General features: G+C 43.0%; 2 protein-coding genes and 1 long non-coding RNA gene across 3 annotated transcripts in view; 2 read left to right on the plus strand and 1 right to left on the minus strand.

Annotated features, from left to right (window-relative positions):
- Positions 1–2,607, plus strand: ermn (ermin). The gene is made up of 3 exons (XM_088382930.1): positions 1–431; positions 839–1,033; positions 1,599–2,607. The coding sequence occupies exons 1-3, from the start codon at positions 188–190 to the stop codon at positions 1,895–1,897; spliced, it is 738 nt and encodes a 245-aa protein (XP_088239056.1). The 5' UTR covers positions 1–187; the 3' UTR covers positions 1,898–2,607.
- On the minus strand, positions 2,597–7,393 carry galnt5 (polypeptide N-acetylgalactosaminyltransferase 5). The gene is made up of 10 exons (XM_088382929.1): positions 5,780–7,393; positions 5,545–5,711; positions 5,306–5,425; positions 4,929–5,064; positions 4,731–4,850; positions 4,540–4,657; positions 4,147–4,476; positions 4,000–4,080; positions 3,580–3,741; positions 2,597–3,278 (listed from the first exon to the last, which is right to left on the minus strand). Exons 1-10 carry the CDS (start codon positions 6,757–6,759, stop codon positions 3,138–3,140), a joined length of 2,355 nt encoding a protein of 784 aa, XP_088239055.1. The 5' UTR covers positions 6,760–7,393; the 3' UTR covers positions 2,597–3,137.
- Positions 6,931–18,550, plus strand: part of LOC148394570 (uncharacterized) — a 26,805-nt gene continuing 15,185 nt past the window's right edge. The window contains exons 1-2 of the long non-coding RNA XR_015859837.1: positions 6,931–7,356; positions 12,642–12,819. This is a non-coding gene — a long non-coding RNA (uncharacterized LOC148394570). The remainder of the gene's footprint in view (positions 7,357–12,641; positions 12,820–18,550) is intronic.

An 18,550-nucleotide genomic window follows, 5' to 3' on the forward strand; every position in this document is an offset into this window, starting at 1 on the left:
ACAAACGATTACGTTGGGGAGAGGACTGCCAAGCTTGACCTTGTACTACCGACTTCAAGCGTGGCATGAAGAGACTAGTTCCCAAGAATTTGAAAGACAAGCCTCGACTTTGAATGTTCGTTCATCACTGCCATCAGACTGAAGGATGTTAACTTTATGAGCAAAGGCCTGAAAACGTTTCTAGAAGATGGAGATGCAAGAGAACCCAGTGTTTCCAAAGCCTGTGGATCCCCAAGCAGAGGTGGAAGAGGTTGTAATAGCGTCAGAGGTACTAGAGATCATTTGCGGATTCGTCCCAGAGACCAAGCGCCACAACTCGGAAACGGAGGACAGAGATGTGTGGACGGTGGAAGAAGGAGACGACTCGGTATTCTACAGTGATGAAGACCAAGCTGAGGAGCATGGAGGACCCAACAGATCTCCAGATCCAGGCAGGTGCAGATGAGTTTTTAACATCCATGGGGTGAGTGTTGCAGAAGATGGACAATTTAGGTAAATTTCCAATAAAATATCTGGCAAATTTAAAAATAAAATCCTCCCAAACGTTTTTTATTAAATTCCCACAAAGTGTGTGATTTATTTCCAGAAACCTTTATTTTGTGACGTTTGCAGTGGAGTTGTGAAGTAGCACACGTTTCTACGATTTTTCCATTGCCGACGTCACCTGGTTTCCGGGTTGGGTCACGTGACGCTTCCAAGGCGCGCACTTGACGTCAATTAGTCGGCGACAGACGGAGTGTCGGACAAAATGGCGGCTGTGGAAACGAATTGATTTAGTTGATAGATTCGTGATTAGACTAGTGGAGACACGCATGAAAATTCGCGGACTTTTCTCCAGAAGCGGCGAGGGTGGACCGTAATTCTTCAGAGAGGAGTGAGGAGGCTCAAATCGAAGAGCCATGTGAGGAAATCCGAGCCGAAGAATTCGAGGGAGATACCGAGACTCATGCTACGGATGTGACGGACTCGCCTGATCTTCGTGGCGCTTTGAAAGACGAACGAAAAAGTCCCGAGCAGAGCGAATCCTCAGAAGGTAAGCACGCAGGCTACATTTAAGCTTTATTTAACCGGGTAGGTCAGGTGAGAACCATTTTTCATTTACAGTGACGACCTACTCAAGATAAGAGCAAAACAATAAAACCAACATCTCAAACTGTCCAAAAAATCGTGAACAAAATCCCCAATAAATACAACGATTCATGTTGAAAGTGATTAAAAGCAAGTCATTTTAAGTGAAAGGTGTTCTGCCGAATGTGTTACGTTTAAAGAAAACGTTAGACCTTTGTGAGCAACGTGTGTGTGTCTCAAATGATACTTAAAATGATACCAAAATATTTAACTTAAACTATCTTAATGGCATTTAAAGAGGACATAATAAACAGTAGTACAGGGCCTAATATGGATCCCTGAGAAACACCTTTGAGTAAGGAAGAGGATCTAAGAGATGACCCTTGACCCCCACAACAAACGACTAATCCAATAACTTCTGGAGCAGGCCAGGCAGCTCTAAGAGAGTCCTAGTGGAAGAAACTAACTTTTCAAAAATAGTCATGTTCTACTGCTTCTGTTGTTCTACCGCCTCTTTGCTTTCATATAAGAGGACCGACCAGTTGAGCAGAAGCAGTCAGCTCAGGACAAGAGCTTCTCTAAGCAGCCGAGCTCGAGCTCTGATTCGGAGGACCCCGAAGTCCGCCATCGCTCCGTGTTCTCAGGAGACCCGATCCCTGCTTACGCCACTCTTCCTCTACCCAAGAAGTCTTCGGACAACCTGGCATGCCAGGAATCCTTCAACCACCTCGCTGCTTCCAAATACAGCTCCTTATCCTACCGCAAGATCCGGCGAGGAAATACTCGCAAGAAAATTGAGGAGTTTGAGTACATCATGATGAATTTGTAGTGGAGGCAACATCTGTTTTCACATCTAACTTCTAAAATCCAGGCTAATTGATAACGTGATTTGTTTTTAGCTTTAATAGCATTCTTTGATAATCAGCAGTTGAATCTAAACTGGTTTCAACAAAAATATGTTTGTTCACCGAAAAGGTGAAGAAAATAAACTTATTGTAAAAAGAAAGTAACTCTGACCCTAATATTTTGCTTTTGTGAGAAACAATACAAAAACAAAATCATTACTAAATCTGTTTTAATGACAAAATGGTGTGACAATTGATAATTTATTTTTTGTTCAGAATTTCAAGACACTGTTGCTTGACAAGGCTTGATGTTTTTTTTTTTTTTTAAAACCTTGACCATTCCTGTTTTTTGTGTTCACAATTAGAATTATTATTTTAATTAATTTGGGCATTCCTGTTTTTTGTGTTCACAATTAGAATTATCATTTTAATTAATTTGGGCGTTATTCAAATTTCCGGAAACAGATTTTTTTTTTACTTAAAGCAGCTGTCCGAAAGGCTGGAAAGTTGAGTTTGTGGAGGATTTGCCCCACCTTTTGGCTACTTTCCCAGCAAGCACAAAAAACAGGAATGGTAAGGGGCTTTTAATCACCAACAGACTGGTTGTGAATGTTTTATGGTATGTACCATACTTATTCTACACTGTAGAATGGTGCAAATTTGAAATAAACACACGACTGCTATTTAATCTGAATTTCTGGTCATTTTATTTGCACATTTTTTCCCAAAACAAACCACAACAAAAACAAATTTTCCCTCAGATTCTTATCGTTTCAGGCAAACAGCGCTCTCTTGTGTCAAAAGCACAACTGTACAAGGAGAGCGTTCCAAGCACCCGGTTGATGCAGCGTTTAAAACCACAGAAGAGCTCAAGTAAACCCCCTTTAAAAAAAGTAACATCTCAGTTCTTACCCGTTTTAGACAAATTCAATTCAAAAAGTTTTCAGTTACCATGATCTAGTCTGAGACATTCACAGGATACAAACCAGGCACAAAAGTTGTTTGCTGCATTTTGTGTAGAGCTTTAAAAAGTCAAACTCAACCACATGGGTTTAAATTTCAAGAACCCGTAGAAGCAACGGAGTGGTAAGAAAAAGACGTTAGTCTGTAGAAAAAGGTCATGACACCATTGCACATTTTCACTGTCCCTGCGTTACATTTAAAAAAAAAAAAAACATTTTAAGCATTTATTCCCTATCCTGTATATCCATTTTGAGGATATTTTCACTCAGAGTAGTAGTTTGTGAACTGCCATTGCTGGAAGAGGTTGGTGGCGTTGCAGGGTGCGAGGTGAAGGACGGCCTTTTTTGCTGCTGCTTCCAGACACATTTGCTTGGAGCCCATCTCGACCAACAAGTGCTCGGGCTGAACAAAGACAACAGAGCAATCAGGATGTGAAGCGATGTTGCTGTTGACAGGTAACTTTTGACCCTCCCCCCAAAAAACAAACCCTCTCTTTATTATTATTTTAACATGACATGTAAACAAACCCTCATTGACAAACCGATTTTACGACTCAATTGTCAAGTCTCCTCTTGTATAAGCAGTTGACAAATGTGAGAGGGATTAAATGGCAAACATCCAGTCTGGCTGGAAATTCAGGTCCCTGCCTATAAAAACCTAAGTATGGCGTAGCCTCGAGTTGCGGACCAAAAACGTAACTTACCAGTTTGGACTGGGAGAATTTATGTAGCCAGCGTTTGTGGCTGTTGCTGCTCCTGCCGTCGCCGCATGGCTGTAAAGTCAACAAGCTTTGTTTGGCGCTGGACTCCAAGCACACATCCTGCTGGCGGACCTGCTTCAGCCACGTGTAGTTGAAGTGCTGACTCTGCAAAGACAAAGGTAGTTTGTGAAAAAGCAAGCAAATTTCTGATTCTTTGTGATGAGAGCCAAATTTTTGAGCAAAACAAAAAGTTCACATCTATGCTTGAGTTGAACCTTTTGTTAAATTATTATCAAGGTCCAGGTCATTTTAACAATCCCCATTAGCAAATGTTTACATTTGAAGCCTCCGCCCATTTGCTCGAGTCGCCTTTGTTCTCCAAATAACCGATTTCCCGCATAGCCTAGCTTAAATTAAAGCTACCTGACTGCTGAGATGACACGTGTCAAAGACGAGAACGCCATTCTGGATGGAAAGACAACTCCTCAATCCTCGATTGAAGACCTGCGCACAATGGGAGAAACCTTGAAAATCACAATTTAACTCCAAGCGGGTCACCGCTCGACATACCAGACCCGCGGCTTTGACTAAAGGAGCTTCTAACTCGGGATAGACGTTGTCCAGGTACCACTTGAAGCTCTTGCATTTGAGCTTTTTTCTCTGCTGGATCTGATCGGTCAGGTTGCCGATGTCCATGAGGGGTTTGTCCAGCAGGTGCAGGTTGCCGTGGCCGTAGAATAGCTCCTTGTACTCGTCCATCCACACTTCGGCCACCCGGGCCAGGTTGCGCTCCACCGTCCTGCGCCGGTTCAAGGGGAACTGATACGGGTTCTGCTCTCGGAAAATGTGGCCCACCCGCGAGCAGGGGATGATCTCGATTTGGCCCCCGCACATCCAGACCTGTCAGAAGGAACACTTGATGAGGCGTCCGATAGCTTTGGGTCCAGACTTTTTGGGTATTACCTTGAAAGAAAGCTCCATGTTCTCCCCTCCCCACACCTCCAGGCCGGGATCATAGGCGCCCAGTTCATAGAAGTATTTTTTATCGATGGAGAAAAGCCCTCCGGCCATTACGGGGCATCTGTGAGGAGGGAAATCGAAGCGTGAGCGGCAGCCAAGAAGGGGAAAAAAAATGCGAGCGGGTTTTTGGGTACCTGATGGGATCAGCTGGCGTCATGTTGTTCTTCTTGACGTACTCTTCTGATAGGGCGTTCCAGCCAAACACGAGAGGCCAGTGGAAAATTCCTCTCTGGAAGTTGTCAACCAGCTTATAACTAAGGGAAAGAAAGAAACGTCTTTGGAATTGGTGCTAGAGAACCCAAAGGAGTTCGTTATCCTCTGATGGGGGTCACCTCAAGTCCTGGTCGCTGATGACTTCGATGACGGGACAGGGTACCTTGGTGCGGTCAGTGTGGATGCGCTCCAGCAGAGGCTCCAGCCAGCCCACGTTACATTCCACGTGCGAGTCCAGGAAAGTCAGAACGTCACCTGAGAGCAGAACAAACTTCCGCTTTGAAAAGAGTGTGAATTATTTTAGGATTCAAATCAGTAATTTTAGCCTCATATAAAAATGGTTAGCATAATAAATGGCCAAGTCATTTTTAACCTACTGTTGACCACAACTTGTTTTCCAATTGTCAAAAATGCACAGTATCTAAAATTGGCAAAAACAATTATTAACTAAATAAAATAACCAATCAAATAATTTCAAATCAAAACCAGAGCGTACCGTTAGCAACAGCCGCTCCAGCCATCCGGGCCCTGATGAGGCCTTGACGCTCCTTCAGGTGAATGACCCGGACCTTGGGGAACTTTTCCATGTACTTGTCAAGGTTATCTTTAAGGTAGGCTGAAAATCAAATCAAACACTCTGACGGATGACACACAAAAGTAACATTTGAAATCACTGAAGTAACTCAGTTACGTTCGTTAGCAAGTCATCAGTTTTTAAGGTCACGCCAAACTTACGTTTTTTGCTGAAGTCATCCACGAGGATGATCTCCTTGAGGAGATGCGGCGGCGACCGATTGAGGACGCTGTGAACGGACCGTAGCAGGGTGGACCACACTTCGTCCACAAAGCAGAAGATCACGCTGGTGGACGGCAGGTCGTCGTGGATCATGTTGCGGGTGCAGCTGTTGGAAAAGGAGTTTTTGTTAAGACCGTGTGGCGTGTGTGGGTGGGTTGTGTGTGTGTCTCTTACATCTCAGGCCTGGTGTCGGGAAGGGCGCGGTCCAATGGGATCAGCTCGCTTAGGTAGACATTAAATTGGCCCTCGTGCCACCTCTTCTTCACTACCGAGTCCATCAAGCTGGGGACAGTCCCCGCCAGGCCGTACTGGCCGACGGCTTTGGGATCTCTGGGGGCCGCAGTCAGGTCGATAGACAGAACCTGGTGGACACTTGCCTTAACGGAGTGGGTCTCTCTCACTTGGACCACTTTGATGTTATTATCTAATATCTCTCCATTTTGTTTGTCCCGCTTCACTGAAGAAGTGTTGCGTGGTCCTTGAACAGGAAGTTTTTCAATTTGTTTCTGCTTCCTAGGTAGTTTTTTAGCATGCTGGTGCTGACTGGACGCTTGAAGTCTTATATTTGGAGTTGCCTTCACAGGTTCGAGCACCTCCTCCGCTTTAAGTACAACAGAGTCATTTTTTGGTGCGGCAATCAAAGACAAACCCACAGGCTGTTTAACAACTGCATTTGGTTTAACCTGACTGGTATCATCTTGAACAACTGCATTTGGTTTAACCTGACTGGCATCATCTTGAACAACTGCATTTGGTTTAACCTGACTGGCATCATCTTGAACAACTGCATTTGGTTTAACCTGACTGGCATCATCTTGAACAACTGCATTTGGTTTGACCTGACTGGCATCATCTTGAACTTGCTCCTTTTTCCGACGTCTGGAAAGTTTGACCGGTTGGGAATTCCTTCTGTCCGACTTTTCGTCCTCCCCATTCACGTGTGGCTCCCCTAAACCCCCCTGGGTGATTTTGTCCTGGTGCCTGGCCAACCCCTGCTCGAGGATCACTTTCTCCCTCATTAGACGACTGTTGGCGTCACCGTCGGACATGCGGAGGACTGCCATGTCCAACAGCAGCCAAATGACAGAAGCCACGAACACAAACCCAAGGACCCTCCTGCTGCTCCGCAGGTACCTCCAAATCGGTATCATCATGGGGAAAAAAATGTCCAAGATGTCAAAGTATCACATCGAGTGGGCGGCAACTGTCTTCTCGGTTAAAGTTTCTTTTCCACAAAGCTGTTAGCTGCCTGCGTGGCATGCTACAAATCACTCATGGGACGTCAGGATAGTGTTAGTCGAGTATCACAACAACGTCACGGGAACAATTTATTCCACATCAGCGTGTCCTGACTTCCGATCGTCGCAACAAATCCAAAATTTCATTGCCCCCCCCCAACTCAAGTTGTATGCGTCGTCATGCATGCGCTTCAACGGGTAGTTCAAGTCCAGCGCAACTCTGATTGGGCAAAAATAAAAGCCCCGAGGTAACGTCAAGTTAGCCAGCGACTACAACAGGAAACCAAGCCTTTGAATTTCAAAATACAATTCTGGAATGTTCCACGCTCACGCGACGTCAAACTGGCTGGAAAAGGGCGACGGCTTTCAAACCAAAGAGAAGCTTCTTACGTGTTGTCAGAGCTTGAACTTTTACTAACCTCCAGTCGATGAGTTACAAAGACGATTTATGCTTTAAATTGGCAAGACAAATGTACGCAAAGACATGCTGCTTACGATTCACCAAAGAGTCTGGTAAGACCTGTTGCGAATTCCGTACTCCGTGATGGCTTTAAAATGCGGCCTTACTTGTTAAGAGACTAATGATCTCGTTCTGGTAAACATGGGAACGGATTGTTTCTGTCAAACTAGTCGTGCAGAACGGCAAAGTCAAAAGAGTGCAAACGCTACGCGAGAATCTGTCTGACTGTCTGTCCCAATCAAACCCATTTATACTCATCAGTATTATTTACATTCGTATCAAATCTATTCTACCTAATCAATCTTATTCAACCTGATGTACCCTATTCCTGTCATAGAATCTATTCCATTTTAACCTATGTAATTTTACAACTAATTTATATCTAATTTAATTTTTCAATGTCTGTCTGTCTTTCTTGGTAAAAAAGTACAAAAACGCAGTTGCTGTGGAGACATTTTGTTCCAACCCAACTAAACATATAGATAAGATTGTATTTGCATCCCGACACTCCTCAGTCTTAATATTCCAATAGTTCACCCGTTGACTACATTTACATGGACGCATTTATTCAGATTAAAAACCTGATTGAATTAAAAATCCTTCATGTACACACCCCATTTGGAGTATCAAGAGTTTATTGTGACTGTGAGGGGTGGTCTATGATACCATTTATTGATACAATGATCGGCGGCCTAAAAACACTTGATCCAACATTTCTGAACAAACTACGCAAATGATTTGTTTCAAGTTGGAATGGACAGAGCTTTTTTTTTGTCGACACGCAAATCGCTATGGCCTTCTACGACTATTTGGTTAATCTGCATGATGCATGAACACGCAAGTCCAAATTCGCGCATCATCCAGTATATATCGTATGCAAGCAGGCCCACATGTACAATCGCATTTGTAAAAGGCATGTTAGTGCAGCCATTAGGCGGCGATTAGTGGAGACGACCACAGGTTTCCCCTCTTCATCAGCCGGCCTCTCCGGGGAGTCCCCTTGGCTTCGTGCAGACTATTAACAGCGCCATGAGGAGGGAGGGCAGTTGGGGCTCCCGCGGTGGCTGCTCTTCGCTGCACTACACACGCTTTCATTAGTGTGTGTGAGCGCCATGATTGGCCTCGGGATGAGCCCCGGGCAAAGTCTACGGTGCTTTCATGGGCTGCAAAATGTATTCATGTATTCACACGGTTCAACATACATGATGGCATCATTTGCTCAACATGTATTTGGTGTTAAATTGAACGGGTTGACGAGGTCGGGGGGGAGCACGGAAAGTAGTATGTGCAGAATGTATAAAAGTTACATTTCCAAGAGAAAAAAATTAAGTGACAGTAGACAAATAATACAAAATGACTGATAAAAAGTGAAGAGGTCTTCTGCATTGTCTCCATATTCGAGACTGGTAATGTGTAATCAACAGACTTAATTAAATCATATTATAGTCAACAATTAAAAATAAAATTCTGTTATTTTTACATTTTAAAAACCTGATGTTATTGGTTCTCCCTGATAGAGATCCAATCAATGAAAATGGCATCCTGGAAGATTTAAAGTTTGGTTTAAAGAGTGCCGAGTCATCAAAAGTTGCATCATTTCTAATAAGTAACACAAGTTGACATGACTTGCAACACAAAGGATTACGCAAATGGTGATGTGACTCCGCCTAGTGTAAAATGAGCCAAATGTGCGCTTATGATACTTTTTAGAAGCTGTTAATTAGGCCTCCCAATTACATGTACAACATGCGGCGTTTACACAAGGGTCATGTTTTGCTAACACAACACGCTTAAGTCTGACCCACTGACATTTTCATCTCCAAATTATGCACATTGTGCCAATTAGATTCATTAGTGTTGGTTAAGAAATATGGCTCAGGGAGGTGGTTCTAATATTTAGCTATGTGATGTAATTTCCCTTCATTGTTAAAGCCAATTTGTTTCATCACAGTGTGATGTACGCAGTTTGTTTGCGCCACTAATGAAATATGATTAGAATTAGTGGATGTACAGCTTGACAGATGTTCCTTAATTGTGCAGACCTTTGCACAATTAACTTTAAATCAATTACATGCCCAGTTGTTTCTGTTTGTGCTCAAGATATTGCACGTGAAGGGGAATGACCGATAATTCTAATGAGCAATTATTCCCAATTTGTGCTAAAAACACAAAGCACACAAACAACTTTGAGACTTTCTCGAAACCTACCGCCAAGCGAGTGCGGTCAGCTGGCTTATTTTTATTTTCAATTTTAATTGTCCTCCAATGTGCGCTAATGTTATAAATGTCATCAATCGTTTACTGCATCTTTTGAGTATGCAGCAGTGACACATTTAATATAATGGCCGCTCCCTCAATTTATTGCTTCTTATACTAATATTTGATCAGTTCAATCTTTAAATGATTTTACAGCCCCCCATCATTTTCCATGGCTAAGAGGTGAGCACACAAATTTACTATCACTGGACTGATTTGCCACCAGATGGCGCTTTTGTTCTGTTACTCTTTAAAACAAAGTTCAATTTGGCTCACGTCACCGGAGCACCTTTCTAAATAAAGGAGTAAAATATACTAATATGTACACTTATAATATTTGTAGTACTTTACAGGATGCAGTCATAATTTTACAATAATTTCTGTTTAAATAAAAAAAAAAGAAGAAATTCGTCGACATTACCGTATATTGTTCAATCAGTGGGGTGTCCATCAAAAATGTGCATTGGATCTCATATTATGCGGTTATACTTGGATACATTCTTTCTGGAACATAAATCTTGTTTGTATGAAAGCAATGTTTTACACTGTAAGCAAAAACAGCAGCCCTCTTGAAAACATGCGCAGCCTTTTGTGGCTTTCCTTTCAGGTGACATGAAGCCGATGCTAATTTGGCTCACACCGGACATGACTTAATGTCTGACATAAAAAATAACTACATCATTTGTCTCCGTCCAGAAGGCTGACTTGGCATGGATAGCAGCAGGAGGCCTAAATGTCACTCTGTAATGAGTTCTGGCCAAAGGTACACAGTTAGGACAGTGCCCGCTGGCACCTGGGATGCCCACCGGCTAGCGTTTTAGCCCACAGCCATTTGGACCGGGCCCGGCCCCGGCCCCCCTTTTGCTTTGCTACACGACTAGCATTGAAACACACAACAAAAAGTTTCATGGTGGTCAAGTTTTGCGTATCTTCAGCGTAGAATAATTTAAAAAAGTTTGTGGCCACCTCTGGCATGCGCTAAGCTAAGAAGTGTCGAAACACAACACCTTTTTGATTGCGCAATCTCATGTCGTTAGTATGGTAAAGAATGGACGTGATCGCGAAGGATGTCAAGGAACTTGACTGCCTTTGTTTGGCTGACTCTGAGACAAATTGGCAACATGCTGGCTTTATTATCTCAGAAGGCACAGGGAGATGAAGCGCTACCTTGTAACCGGAATTAACTTCCCATTTCCCGCTGAACGGAATCAATTTCAGCTCCTTTATGTTACTTTGCATCCACCTTTTGTCTTGTTGCCCAATCTTTGCCGTGTTTCTCTCATTCATCTGTTTTGCCCTTTGCATGATCTGATAGCATTAAACATATAATTAAGTCATAAAGGATGGCGACTGATGAGTGGAGCAGATGGTAATTGCGTCTTACATTTGAATGAAATGATATGCATTGCGACAATTTACAGCCTTCGCCTCATATTTTATTCAGCAACCTTTTTATCTCTTTTCCTGCAGAATTATTCCGCAATAAATTTAGACATCTTATCAATAGCCGGAGTGATAGTGACGGCAACGGGGGAAGAAATGAGGCCGCGCTTGCTTTTTGCGCTGTTTAAAATAATTTTCCATAATAAAGGAGCTATCAGAGCTGCTGTTGTGATTTCCAGCAAGGTGTGACGAAATGCCAAAAGGACATTTCGGAGATGTGATCAGATGTGAAACTAAACTTCTCAGCTCGCAGTCGGAACTTTGGTACGCATAATCGTATGTTGATGTTGAGGGTCACAGGTGAGCGTGCTTTTGTTTTTGTAGATTTCAGTCGGAGATCATACATAAAGTTGAGATCACAATCAATTTGATCACTGGAAAAGTTTATTCATTTCAGTAATTCACTTCAAAAATTGATGCTCATGAATTACAAAAAAAAAAATCTTGCTGAAAATTTTATTTTTCTAGATTTTTAGAAAAAAAATGGTCTGCTAAGTTTTATAACCATCAGTGATATTATAAAATTACGTTAATTTTCCGTCCCAAGTGAACGTGATCTACTCCAATCTACCATTTACATTAACCACTGGCAGCGCTAGAAGGGAGGAGGCACAGGGGCACTGGCACCCCCCTGAAATATTATTCGCTGCACCTGGACTGGATTGTCTCCGTCTACTTCCTAGTCGATAGCATTTGTCTTAAGAAACTGCACTTTAGCAGGCAGCCGTCGACAGATTTCCTCATCGTCGAATCGTTGCCGTCTCCTCGCTTTAGTAAACTTTCTTCAAGTGGTTTTAGTGCCAGAAGGAGCTTTTTTTTTTTTTTTTTTTCCCATTCACATGCTCTCCTCTCTCGCTCGCTCGGTCCCTGGTGAAGTGCTGTACTCCAGTGATATTTGAGAATTGCTTTCTGGGGCCATATAGGTATAATTCTCATGTTCCCCGCCGACCTGCCAAGTGCACTTGGCGGATGCCAGCTGGAAGGCTTTCACGTGTGGGCTTGGTATTAGGAGGGGGAGAAAAGACCCGGCCAAGTATAGAGTACACAGTTAAGTGTCTGTAGACCTTGAAGGTGCTACTCTCAGACTCTTGGTGTTTTGTCATGATGCAGGTCCATTACCTTTAAGTTGAAGTGCTTGTGTTTAGTCGGCTGTATCTATTTACAGCGCCTGTAGCTCGAAAAAAGGAATCTACCCGGGGTGACCCGGCTCAATTTATTGACACCTTCCCCAGTTTCCACTCACCGGTAATAGACTGGAAGTCTCAGATAATGCCTTTGATCGATCAACGCGAACAAATTTCATTTGCCCAGATCGATAACGGTTCACAGCTGACCGAGCCCCGAAGAAATGTATTCGTTTGACATTTTTTTTTGTTTTGTTTGGTTTTGATTGAGGCTGTCCGTGAGAGGCACCTTGAGATCGGACTCTCCTCTGCTGCTGTTTGTATGGCTGAAGGCTGCAACAATCATATTTTTATTGCATGTGAGAATGTAATAATTTTATTCATTTTTGTTCAGGAAAGGTAATAGAAGAATGATGTGGAAACACAGCAGGGGGGGATTAAATGCACTGAATGGCAGGAAAAAAGAAAAAGACGTTTCCACACCTCAACCTTTTGCACTTTACTCCATGTTTCAGCTTTTCCCGATCATGCTCTGGAGAATGCCCTGCAGACATGCAAGCCCGAGCGCCCGGCCCCGCCCTGCCCTGCCCTGCCTGCCATCGCCGCGCTGTTCCGATCCGGGCCGCCACCTACCGTACTCGCAGACAAAAACAGCATGAGATGGCGAGTCCACATGGATAAACATTTACCGTGGTAGGTGTTGCTTCAGGCAAGTGCTGTCGGGTGGGGGGTTGAGCGACCCGCGCTGCGGCATTCTCAATCTCGCAGAGGTGGATTTACCTTGTTTTGACTTGAGGATGGAAGGCCAACATTTTAGTCAGCTCATTTTTAAAATTGGACAAAAAGTATTGCAGCAAGTCAAATGTGGAAGATGTTGTAGATGCAAACCACTCCAAATTTTTATCTTTTATTTACTGTCTGGCCTTCCTATCCAAATGTCTATTATGGTTATAGCCAATCAAATTTAGAGATTTTTTTTTTTTTTTGCAACAGTCTCCTTTTAAAAAAAAAATTTTAAAAATCCTTGTTGCCGAGATTGTTTGAAAAGTGATAAACTCACATTACATCAAATAAATGCTTTTATTATTCTCGTCTGAGGGACTTCTAGAAAATATTAGTCGTTAAATTGCCTCTGTCTGAAAGCGCACATTAATAATCGCTAGTCTATAAATCTGCGAAACTTCAAACGATGGCGAGACGAGACGACGCTCACAGCCTCTCTTCATCTTATGAAAGAAATTTCTTAAATCAAATTATTCTTATTTTCCACTTTTCCATGCCGCTCTTGCGGGGGATCTACCTTACGAGGTGACCGGTGTCGCCGGCTCAGCGAAGACAATGCGTTCGGTCGGCGGGTTTAAATTTGGCACAGGTTAGGCGGCGAGGCATGAGATGCATATTGTTTGTGTTCATTTGAATAAGGACAAATGTCAGATTTCCATGGCTGCGGGCAGCCTGCATGTTAGATGATCAACTCTTTTGGGCCCCCGGACGTGGGGTCATCAGTAGCGCTTCCAGGTCACTGTCAGCGCATGGCGGTTTGGGGCCATAATTGACCTTTTGACAGAGCGCAAAGAGACAGCCCTTCTCCCAGGGCAGGAATAATCACTTTGCATTTACTGCCGGCCGCTCGCATGTCAGCTAATTAAAACGTTTGTTTCCATTCACAAACGTTTTGGATTTTTTTTTTTATTCCCAAAGCAAGCATTCATAAAAAAAAAAATATTTTTTTTTTTTACCAACCAAACATGTTTTTGTCATAAAAGAGAGAAAAATATTGCTTAAAAATATAATCGGTGAAAAATAGATATCATTTAATGCAAGCCGGTTTATTTTTATGTTTGGTTAATATCTTTATTATGTGTGAACAAATGAGTCAGTACTTCTCAAGGCAAACCGTAAATGTGCCCTCATTCGCCATTGTCCTTGTGTGTGTGCGCTCGTGTGTGTGCGTGTGGCGGCAGATAAAGGTTGCGCACAGCCCCGTATCCCACAAGCCCTTGAGCTCCCTAAGGCTCCTTTCAGGGCGCAGGATCTCCAAAGAAGCGTGCCTTCACCCTTCACTGTGCTCGTTATTCCTCACAACATTGTACCTTGGGCCATGTCTCCTCCCTCCTTCCCTCTTTGTGGCCCTTAACATTCACTTTCATTCACACCATCTACTCGCTTCAGATGTAACATTTTGTTCTCGTCTCCTTCTGATCGTTCGTAATGCTCCGGGATGAACGATGTTTATTATCTGTTGAGTTGCATTTGGACGGCTAGCTATAACGTGTCGCGCAAAATGGCTGAATGTGGTGGTGGTTGTAAAGACGCAACAAGACGTAATTCTTTTTTGTTTTATATTTAGTTTGCCAGTGAATTTCAACATAAGGAGCTTTATTTTTTGAAAAAATGTTTACTGCCTGCTTGTAAGTCAAGTTAGTTGACTTCAATGCGACCATACAGCGATTGAATATGAAACATTTTGTATCTTGAAAAAGTTATTGTGGCAACTTGGTGCCAAGGAACTATGTTGGCCTGAGAGGTGGAGCTTCATTTAGTCAGCCCAGAGCGCTGTTGAATAGAAAAATCGTAATTTACTGCCATCTAGTGACATGAAAAAGCAATTCTAAACGGGGGTGGAATTATTTTATATTTAATTATTACTACTTTTTGGTTCATGACAGGCGATCGTTTAAAGTCCGGGGTTTGTTTTCGTTTCATGCCACTGGTACATTTAATGCGTTTTGTCACCACGACAAAGTTTTATGGAAATTATTTTCCATAACCAGCCCCTGAACATAATAAACATAACCTTTTCTTAATGTTGATTTATCAGTAGATTTAGTTCTAATGTCCATCAATACCAAGCTTGATTATCTTTGTTGTCGTATTTCTCGACATTATCTGTTCTCATTAGATTGCAGGTGCACTTACATTTTTACCAAATCCATTCTCATGAGTTGCAGTGTGTATAGAAAATTGCTCACCGTATCTTGAATGAGATCTGGAGAGTATTTAGAAAAAAAAGAAAAGCTGCTGTAGCAATGCCAAGGGCCATGCCTTTGAGTCGGGGGTATTACATTATTAATTAAAATACAAGTCGCCTTGTTGCCCATGGCTGTACAATGTAACACACTTGATTGAATCAGCTAGTGGCAGCAGAGCCCGCTGCAATGGCTCTTTTGCACTGGGAGGGATAAAAGGAATTTGAGGGCGCATTACTCTACGCACACAAACACATTTGAAGAAACGGGCTCCGGCCGGCGCTCATTGAAATCTGTGCTCCGAAAACGGGTGGTGCATTTACGTTGCAAAGCATTCATGTAGCTTTTTCTAGTCACCTAGTTGGACTAATTGACCAAGGTCATAATCATTAATATCACAACAAGCAGAAAAAAATTATTTTCTAAAAAAAGAGGCTAGCTGCTTGCTTGGACACTCCCAAGTGAAATTTGAACATAAAACAAAGAGAATTACACGCTGTGTGTTTAATCAAATTAGAAACTGCTAGCTCCATGCTAACACTCAAAGCTAAAGTGCATTATAGACGTTATAATGCTTTAACCAACGGAGACAAACACTGCAGACAGATCAGACAGGCATATATTCTTTATCCTCTGAAAAAAATGTCACTAATACTCTTACAATAGTTACAACTTCTACTTTATATTCTTTTCTTGTTGAAGTGCATGTGTTAGAAAAGCATGCTTACTGAATTAGCATTCTATTATGATGTACTAGATCGTTGTCGATGATAACGGCGCCCGCTTTTCATCCACACACACTATATTGCCTGTAGTTCCTCACAACGGCATGGATGCAAACTGCAGCAGTCCCTCTTCATCCTCATTAAGGCGCTGTTCACAGAAGTGTGAATATGTAATCTTTTAATAGCCGCCCTGACAGAGAAAAAGTTAGTCGCAGTTCTTTTAGTGCCCAGGTGGGAGTGGTAATGGCACCTAATGAGGGTTGGCGTGTGTGTGTGTGGTTGTGTGCGTGTGTCAGCCATCTCAAGAGACTCAGGTAAATAAAAGAGGAGGAAGTCGCCCTCCCTCCCTCCCTCCCTCCCTGTCTTCCTCTTGCCTCTGATTCCTCATGACCTCCAGTCGAGGTCTGTTCGATGTAGTCCAGGTCAGGGGATACATTTGATAGCTGTAAATATCAAATCCAGCCCAAGGCTTTTTTACATTTGCTCCCGTGCTCCAGGTAATCGCAATGCGTAAATCAGTCCGGAGTCCTTCTCCACCATAAGCAAATCACAGGATTAATTACGTCTTAATATAGTTCGGCTTCGCAACTTGATGACATTTTGTTCATTAAAAAAAAATCACGTTGGAAGGATCTTTAAGACTGGGCTCCATTTTGGAAACAAAGAGTTTGCCGGTATAGCGGCCCTGATTGTCACGTGCGGCGCGAGGTTGTGAAGTGTATCGAGAGGCACAGTCGAGCGAGTCCGATAGTCTGCGCTCGATTGATAACTCCGCCTGTTTTCAAATCCTGGCACAACAATGCAAGCGCAGCCTCGCTTGCTCCACTGAGCAACAATAGCGCTCACTGGCAGCGGCGCTGTAACGATGACAGACAACAATACGGCAGCGCTTTGCTCATTGGCTGCTCCTTTCTGGCACCTTTTGATAAGAATATTTTAACTTTATTACTGATTTATCCAGCTGGGTTGGGGGGGGGGGGGTCGTTATTTTCAAACTTTGGTGGTGTTTAGATGAAGCGAAAATAGTTAGTCGAGGAAGATTTGTTGGCACTAACACGATAAGAGAGATGTTTTAGATATTGGACTTTTTTTGGCTTCAACTGGTAGGTGAAATAAAGAGCTTGTTTTGAAAAATTGTTTTCTATCTGCTGCTTCTTCAGAAGTTCACTGCTAGCATCTAGCGCGCTAACAATTTTGCGTGAAATAACAAAACATGCATTTTCTGTGATTTTGTCTTCAAAAATTTTTTCACCCCCCCTCCCCCGCAAAAAAAATCTACTCACAATATTGATATTATTGACCTACCATGCTTGTTCTTTATATCATTACATCAGTCCATCCAAAAAATATCAGGCCAACGTATGCTGAAGTATAGGGCACCATAAGACGTGGCAGATAAGCAACTAAACCATGTCTGCCATCTAGATGTAAATGGTGGTATTGCAACTTGAAACTATCAAACTAAATTTGACACCAGAGCAGTTGGCTTCAACTCAAGTGGCCAATTTTTGACGTTTCAAGTCAGTGCTGTTGCGTCAAACAAGTGATAAACCAAAATCAAATTAGAGCTAAATTAGTCCTTCTAAGAAAGCAAGCTAAAAAAAATTTTTTTCTCCATTTACTTTCTTAATTTGTTTCTGTCGCTCGGCATTTCTAGCGTCGGGCCGCTAGCCGGGAGGTCCGCTGGAGTGTAAGCGGTTTTGATGTGGATGGCCCCTGGTCAGAGGCCAGGCCCTGGCTGTTAAAACGCAGCCTCTTTTGTGCGTCCGAGCCAGCCGTGCCAGCCCGATTCCGCCCCTGTCGCTAGGGGTGGCGAGGCATTTACCCACTACGCGCATTCATTCATCGCGCTGGCATTGCCTGATGCGGGGCTAAATGGCATTGTTACAACGTGCCTCTGAGAAGTGTTGACAGGCCCATATGCTAATTTTAATTAATAGAAAGGAGGGGGGGGCGAGGGGGGTTTTATTCACCTCGACTCGGCCGCGGAATTCTAGCCGCACCTAGGCTGGCAAATGTAATTGCGGCAAACTCAAATGAGCTCATTAGGAAATGTATTGAATTTACACATTATTTCCAGTAGTTAGGCTGAGTTATTTTCCCCGAGGACTCAATTACATACTCATTTGTGACTCAGGTGAATGGCTTTCCGGTGACTTCCTCAACTGCGAAAATCATACTTGCTGAATAATTTGCAAGACAGCCCGCCGTACACGGATATCCATTGACGTTCATTTGCGTGCGGATGCCACGACGGGGGAAACGTGCCGACCAGATAACGAGCCCCTTTTGTTCGTTTATTCACTTCATTTGATTCACTCTTAGCATGTTATTCACTTCTGAATCATTCCGGCCTGCGCTCACGCTTCGGTTTCTCGCTCCCTTTGGTCTTGTTTGCCGTTCAGACGGACATTTTATGAGCAAACGTGGAGTCTAGTAAAAAGTCTGGGGTGGAGTCGCCCCATTGCCCCCCCACCTATGCACGCCACTGCAATCAATATCCACTGTTTAAAGGACAAATCTGCGACTAGCAATGCTATCCGTTAGCACGTCTATACGGTTTTACATTATTAACATTAAGCTAACAGACCTTCCTTAAGGCAAATGTTTGTTATTAAAACAAAATGTGTTTTATTTTTCAGTAAAGTTCTTTTATGAACAGTTGAATATCCTTCTTAACTTTTCTCGTGATTTCCCGCACTCTTCCTCGTGTGTTATTCTGCGGCGTCC

This window comes from Syngnathus floridae, chromosome 8 (assembly GCF_059516105.1).
Source record: "Syngnathus floridae isolate MCC-2025c chromosome 8, RoL_Sflo_1.0, whole genome shotgun sequence".
Lineage (NCBI taxonomy): Eukaryota > Metazoa > Chordata > Actinopteri > Syngnathiformes > Syngnathidae > Syngnathus > Syngnathus floridae.